The sequence below is a fragment of the Carassius gibelio genome, chromosome B16 (genome assembly GCF_023724105.1).
Source record: "Carassius gibelio isolate Cgi1373 ecotype wild population from Czech Republic chromosome B16, carGib1.2-hapl.c, whole genome shotgun sequence".
Classification (NCBI taxonomy): domain Eukaryota; kingdom Metazoa; phylum Chordata; class Actinopteri; order Cypriniformes; family Cyprinidae; genus Carassius; species Carassius gibelio.
Window position 1 is genome coordinate 31,594,773 of NC_068411.1, and position 7,500 is coordinate 31,602,272.

At 37.4% G+C, this 7,500-nt stretch overlaps 1 protein-coding gene and 1 long non-coding RNA gene across 7 annotated transcripts in view; one reads left to right on the forward strand and one right to left on the reverse strand.

Moving 5' to 3' along the window:
- LOC127975313 (protein odd-skipped-related 2-like) overlaps window positions 1-7,500 on the forward strand; it is a 25,773-nt gene that overhangs the window by 15,830 nt on the left and 2,443 nt on the right. The window contains exons 1-2 of one of the 4 annotated variants that reach the window (XM_052579273.1): window positions 1,806-1,994; window positions 2,897-3,484. In XM_052579273.1, the coding sequence (XP_052435233.1) occupies window positions 2,922-3,484 (563 nt within the window). In that variant the 5' untranslated portion in view covers window positions 1,806-1,994; window positions 2,897-2,921. Of the gene's footprint in view, window positions 1-1,805; window positions 1,999-2,896; window positions 3,485-7,500 lie in introns of those variants that run through there. The other 3 variants (XM_052579271.1, XM_052579274.1, XM_052579272.1) reach the window with 3 other exon arrangements.
- LOC127975317 (uncharacterized) overlaps window positions 3,936-7,500 on the reverse strand; it is a 4,112-nt gene continuing 547 nt past the window's right edge. The window contains exons 2-6 of one of the 3 annotated variants that reach the window (XR_008157491.1): window positions 7,119-7,167; window positions 6,494-6,641; window positions 6,270-6,405; window positions 5,851-5,978; window positions 3,937-5,032 (exon numbers count right to left, since the gene is read on the reverse strand). This is a non-coding gene — a long non-coding RNA (uncharacterized LOC127975317). Of the gene's footprint in view, window positions 5,033-5,850; window positions 5,979-6,269; window positions 6,406-6,493; window positions 6,642-7,118; window positions 7,168-7,500 lie in introns of all 3 variants that reach the window. The other 2 variants (XR_008157492.1, XR_008157494.1) reach the window with 2 other exon arrangements.

Below are 7,500 nucleotides of genomic sequence, written 5' to 3' on the forward strand. Positions count from 1 at the left end.
ACAATACAAAAAGATTAGAAAGGTAGTTAGATTTTTTAAAGAATAGAATTAGAATAGTGAGTGTTAGAGTTAGAGGGTCAAATAAAGATGGAAGAGATGTGTTTTAAGCTGATTCTTGAAGATGGATAAGGACTCAGCTGCTCGGATTGAGTTGGGGAGGTCATTCCACCAGAAGGGAACATTTAATTTAAAAGTCTGTAAAAGCGACTTTGTGCTTCTTTGGGATGAACAATCAAGCGACGTTCACTTGCAGAACGCAAGCTTCTAGAGGCACATAGGTCTGAAGTAACACATTTAGGTAAATGGGTGCAGAGCCAGTGGTAGTTTTGTATTTTATGCGAGCAGCTATTGGAAGCCAGTGCAAACTGATAAACAGAGGTTAAAAATTAATCTTGCTGCCGCGTTCTGGATTAATTGTAAAGGTTTGATAGAATTGGCTGGAAGACATGCCAAGAGAGCATTGCAATAGTCCAGCCACAGAACAAGAGCTTGAACAAGGAGTTGTGCTGCATGTTCCCAAAGTAAGGGCTTGATCTTCTTGATGTTGAATAAAGCAAATCTGCAGGATCGGACAGTTTTAGCAATGTGCTCTGAGAAAGTCAGCTGATCATCAATCATAACTCCAAGGCTTCTGAGTTGATGTGCCTAACTGGATGGTGAAAATTAAATATTAAATAAGAAATAATCTTCTGTAACTCTGAAGCTGATATATGAAGACAGCTCTGACAGTAATGAGTTTAGAGAGTTTCACTCTGCGACCGATAGGAGGCGCTCTTCACTCGATCAAACTCCATTAATCTCACTGTCTCTGCACGCGCAAGAGCTAAAGTAAACTCCTCTTATAACACAGGTGGAGTCCAGTTGTTTCAGTCGAAATAATTGGGAAGAGCTGATAAAATGAAGCGTCACTGATATAGACCTATTTGCTTTGTTCATCATAATCATATCTGCTCATCCACAAAACCGAATGAGAGCTTAATTCACCTCAGCAGAGACCACTAATGCGATTTAAACACAGAATAACAATTATTTATTTTAATGTATTATTATATTATTATCATTATTATTTTATTCCTTTATTTAAAAAAAAAATGCTATAGACTAATCTCTGACAAATCACCGAAAAAATTTAAGAAACAAAAACAAATAGTCTGCTTTATTTAATTATTATTGTTATTATTATTATTATTATTATTTTTTAACATAAATAAAAATGATTATCTTCGCTGTAAACGACATATAATTCATAGTTCTACTTTCATTTGTAATACATTCTGGTCAGATAAAAGATATTTAGCCTATATAAAGATTAAATAAAATAATGTATTTTGCAAAACACTTTTCATGTTAAAATGTTTTTGTAGCTTACATGTTCCGTTAATTTAGGAAATAAATTAGGCAATTAATAATTAAGAAATTGATAGTGTAGGCTTACTGGAATTGTTTAAGAAGTGATGAGTGTGACTGGAGATTAATTGAAGGTTTATGTGTTAAATCTTCACCGATCACCTGAACTGAGCCGATCAAAGACGAATCACTAACAGCCGCTGAATTCTTCAAAGGATGGATTATTTAAAAATCATCATTCTGTCTTTCTTCAATCTCTCATGAATCATGTTACTGTGTGAAACACAAATGACCTTCCAGTTTTCACAAATGTTTGGAACCAAACACCACTAAATTTACCACTAAACCCAAAGTGTGTGTGTGAGAGAGAGAGTGAGTGAGTGTGTGTTTGGGTGAAAGAGAGAGAGAGAGAGAGAGAGAGTGTGTGTGTGTGTGTGTGTGTGTGTGATGGCGGTGGAGGGGCGGGTCCGTGAAGCTCCGCCGCTCGAGCTAGAACAAGCACCGCGGGGTCCGGGATCCAGAGCAGGTCCCGAGCAGAACCGAACTCGAACACTTCTGAAGCTGACTCGCTTGATCATGTTCAGACTGTAGTTATGAACTCGAGCTGAAGTGTGTGGATCTACAGTCGAACTGCAACCTTTGGCATTGTGGGTGAGAAAACAACTTTATTCTGTTTTAATAGAAAAGCTCGAACTCTCATGCGACGTGCTGTAAATTTAAATACAAAAATATTGCTTAAGTTACACGATTTATGATGCATTTATATTCCAAGAACGAGAATTAAAAAAAAAAAAAAAGTTTTCCCTGTCATAAAGTTCGGTTGTTGTGATTGGTAGATCTGATCACATCTGGATCAGTGTGCAAGAAACAGATATTAATAGAAACACACTCTTGGTCACCGAAATTTTCTTGAGCTGTTAATGATCGGTGATATAGGCCTATTGTAGATTTGATTCAGAATAATATGTAAACAGAGTGAAGCAGTCTCTGAAGATCTCAAACACTCTACACTGTTCCTCGACATCTCGTTGTCCTTCAGAGGTTCAGCTGAAGTTTAATGTTAGTCCTGTTAGAGTCACTCGCCTTCAGGATCGAGCCGAGACCAGTGTCCAGGCAACTTTCGCTCTAGATTTCTTTTCGGCTCGTTTCGTGGTTTTCTGTGATTTTTGATGACTATTAGCCTATGCATATATTTTATTTATTTATTTATTTTTTCCTAAAATATACCTGTCTGTTTTAAGCGCGTGTTCATGACTGCTTGTTTAAATAGTGACAGAGAACGGCACGAAACAAAACTGAAGAAGAAGAAGAAAAACATAGCCTATAAAAATAATAACAAAGGATAAAAAAAAATCTGGGGATAGTAAAATTACGTCAGCATGAACATATGTTTTGCATGCGAGAAAATTAGAAAAAGAGTAATTAGAAAATATAATTCCTGTTTCCCTTTTGTTTTTCCATAGCTATCATGATTTGAGCAAAGAAACAACTTTTGAAAAGTAAGGAACACAAGGCGGTGTGTAATGCGTCGGTTTGCTTGTGTTCTCAGGATCCTGCTGGAGTTCGGTTCTGATATGGGCAGTAAAGCTTTACCGGCGCCGATCCCGGTGCACCCGGCGCTTCAGCTCAACTTCTCAATCCTGCAGACGCTCAACGCGTTCCCCGCCGCCGTGGATCATCTGTACGGCCTGAGCTCGCTCCAAACCATGCAGATGAACCACTGGACTCTGGGCTACCCGCCCGTTCAGGGCCTCGTGGACCCGCGCTTCCCGTTCACCGCCGCTCTTCCGTTCGCCGCGCACCTCTTCCACCCCAAACACGGGTCCGTGACGCGCGTCGCTCCCGCGCTGCACAAGGACAGACCCAGGTTTGACTTCGCGAACCTCGCGGTGGCGGCCACGCAGCAGGATCCGCCCAAACCGGGCGAGCTGTCCAAACTGTCCCCGGACCGAAAGCCCGCGCGCGGCAGACTGCCGTCCAAAAGCAAAAAGGAATTTATTTGTAAGTTTTGCGGGAGACACTTCACCAAATCCTACAATCTACTGATCCACGAGCGCACGCACACCGACGAGCGACCGTACACCTGCGACATCTGCCACAAGGCCTTCAGGAGACAAGACCACCTGCGAGACCACAGGTGACCAGAGAGAGAGAGTGTGTGTGTGTGTGTGTGTGTGTGTGCGAGACCACAGGTGACCAGAGAGAGAGTGTGTGTGTGTGCGCGAGACCACAGGTGACCACACTCTAAAAAACACTGGGTTAAAAACAACCCAAATTGGGTTGTTTTTAACACAACTGCTGGGTAAATATAGGACAGAACCCATATGGGGTTAAACTAACCCAAGAAGTTGGGTTATTAATTTTAACCCAGCAAATGGGTTGTTTTTTCTACCCAAAAATTGGTTATTTTTACAAAAATAATGGGTTAATTTGATTTCATAAATGGGTTATATTTTCAAAGGAATTTTTATTCCTTTTAACATTAAATATACCACATAATAAACAAACAGGACAACATTGTATTATCTTTATTTTTCTTTCAGCATATTACACTTTGTAATTACACTTTTTTATGCATTTAAAAAATAATTCATATTATTTTTAATCCATATGCTCATGAAATTCATGAACTCCAAAAAACCTCAAGGTTTTTTTTAAATATACAAATAAATACTTATTTTTAAATAATCCATATGCACCTGAAATTAAAACTAAAATACTTTACCTCAAGAACTGTTTGTTACAAAGCACATTTGTTTTAAGTCTACATTATGGACCTGTTGTTTTAAGTCTACAAAATGAACACAAAAATAAATCTATGAAATACAACGTATTGGCAGTAAAAGATTTCTACATAAAAATGTAATTGATAATCAGTACGCATAAAGTAATACTCTTCCTCAAGCAATAAAACAGTTGTTTATACAAAAAAAAAACAGAACAAAAATCTCATGTGCAAATAAAACTTAAACTAAAATACTACTTCGTGTTCTTGAACCACTGTTTGTTCAAAGAACCTCTTATAATCTACTTGCAAGAATGTAGTGCCCATTGCAAAAAATTCACTGTTGGGGATTCACTTCCCTCCAACTCAAAAATATTATGAATAAACTCCCTAATATAGAAACAATGTTTCGGTTAGTTTACATCAAAAACATAAAACGATTTGAAACATACATTTACTGTCCCAATGAAGTGAAGTGAAAGTGATGTGACATTCAGCCAAGTATGGTGACCCATACTCAGAATTCACGCTCTGCATTTAACCCATCCGAAGTGCACACACACAGAGCAGTGAACACACACACACACTGTGAACACACACCCGGAGCAGTGGGCAGCCATTTGTGCTGCGGCACCCGGGGAGCAGTTGGGGGTTCGATGCCTTGCTCAAGGGCACCTAAGTCGTGGTATTGAGGGTGGAAGAGAGCACTATACATTCACTCCTCTCACCTACAATTCCTGTCGGCCCGAGACTCGAACACACAACCCTTAAATTGCGAGTCCAACTCTCTAACCATTAGGCCATGACTTCCCCTTAAACAATAGTTCTTTGTTCCAAAGCTTCTCCTGCGAGGATGACAAATGCCCGCGACGCAATGTGTCCATTTTCAAGTTACAGGACATATGGGTAAGGTCTTGATGCTTCAGCCTGCTGGAGGTACTCCACCATATTTGTTCCAACCTAAAGGACAGATAATGCAAATGAATAAAGGTGAAACAGAATGGGAGTGTCAGGGGTGTGGGTATGGGTGGTGGGTTGGGGATTCATTCGAAACTGTTTATTCAATCAAGCAGTCTTTAGAAACAATAGGTCTTGTATAGCCAGAGCTTTGGATGAGGCAAAATACCTGAAAATTATTACAGCTTGATCTGGCCCACTTTGACAGAGCCACTGACAGGGATGCAAAGCAAGTATAAAGAGTTTTGGTAACACTTGAAATACTTTAATTTTACTTTAATTTCTACATTTAATATTCTGCCCTACAAAAGCAAAAGACCTTAACTTGCTAGAGTGTGAAACTGAAAAAAAAAAAGACTTTTTTTTTATCTGTCTAGTAAAATTAATTATAGCTAGGACACTAGAAATTTGCCAGTAAGATGTTTTAGTAATGAAAATTATCTACAGAAAAAAAAATTGTGAGCTCAGACTTATTTATCCAAGATACATTATAAATTAAATTACAAAGTTCTTATGGAGCATATCTTGTCAACATGTTACTATATATAAGACTGGAATAACGATGTTGGACATTCAGCTTTGATCACAAAAAAAAATGTTCTTAATATATTCAAATAGCAAATATTAATTTATTGTAACAATATTTCACAACATTACTATTTTTGCTGTATTTGGATCAAATAAATGCCTTTGTAAGCAGAAGAGACTTAATTTTAAAACATTTAAAAAATCATACCGATCCCAAACTTTTGAATGGTAGTGTATTCAACCTGGTGAAGTCATTAAATGATTGAAGTAAATTTCTGTAAAGTCGTACTTACAGGCTGAATGTCAATGAAAGCTTTTTTGCTTTCATCAATGCTGGGTCGGACTGTTTTTCTGCCAAATTTGTAGGGTGGAGGTAGAAGCAAAACAGGTAATAGCTTTAGTGCAAGATTTCCCTTTGCATCTGTAGGAAAATAATATTACATTCATCAACACTAGTAAAAACAGTAGCGGGTTGTCATTGAGAATATAAGGCCAGATTTACTAAACAGGTCAAATTAGCGTGAGTCCAAAATCCCATAAAAGTGTAGACTGAAGTGTAAAGTTGTGCTGTTGATCCACTGACAATATGCAAATAAAAAAAAACACAGATTTTTTTCATCACTGCATTTCTATAGTAATCCTGACAGTACTATGGTGAAAGCTATTAGTAAATCTGGCCCATAATATCAAAATATTGTAGAAACATTTTAACCTTCTGTCATTTCTTCAGCTGTACATGAAAGCTTTGCTTCTCGCTCACAAAAAGCAAGATCCTGTCAGTATACCAGCCATTTTTCAAACAGTTTTGGGGCTTCATCTTAATGTAAAATGTGAAAGTCCTGTGCAATCTAAAAGCAAAAATAACAAAAAAAACTTCTCAAAAAAGACTTAATCTAACTCATGTTACCATATGACAAAGACATTATGTTAACATACCATGCCTGAGGTAGTTAGCCGAGGAAACTCATGGAGGACCTCAAACATATTTTTCAGATGTACTGTTCCACCTGGCTGATGGGCTGTGTGTTGTTTCTCAGCCATTGTTTAATTTCCTCAGCTCTCTCTTCAGATACGGTTGATTCTACTGGACAAAGAAATAGCAATGCTGTTAATCAAATAGAGGCTTATGAACATTTTTTACATGTAAAAGGATTAGTTTCCATAAAAACAGAAATACTCTTCAGAGCTTTTCAACACTTTAACTAGTAAATCCTGGATGTTTCTAAACTCCATGCAAACTGATTCCTGAATTATACTGCTTAACATTTCACTTTGCTCATAATTTGCTCACAAGTCGTTCCAAACCAGTAAGACCTCCGTTCATCTTCGGAAGACAGTTTCACGGTCTCACGGGTTTGGAACAACATGAGGGTGACTTATTAATGACATAATTTTGATTATTGGGTGAAGTAACGTTAACCCTTTAACTAAACGGGTATAACCACAATAACGTTACCGGATCTTTTTAATAATAGTAACAGCTGTTTTTTTATGGTTTATGGTCATTTTATTATGATCAATGTATGGCAATCATTCAAATTAGATGAGATAAAAGTGTCACCTCCAGCTAAAGGCTGTGGATTTGCCACCACGGACAGTCAAGAGCAGGTCTGAGGGGAAAAAACAATATATTTTAGTCCAAGATTAATTGACACTTACCTGGATTTCAAATAATAATACATTTATTAAATGAATAAATGATTAGAAATGTATTTTTATTGTAAAAAAAAAAAAACCGAAACGCATCAGACAGAAAAAAAATAGGTAACGTTATCTCTGGTGCTCGCAAATGCAGGATGCTTTATGATCTATCATATAACGTTAAGTGATAATTTAAAATCAGAATGGGACATTTTTGCCAATCTGTAACGATTCAATGATAAAAAGACCAATACAAACCTTTATTTCACCAGAAAAAAAGGCTGAAGTCAGTTTGTTTTTAA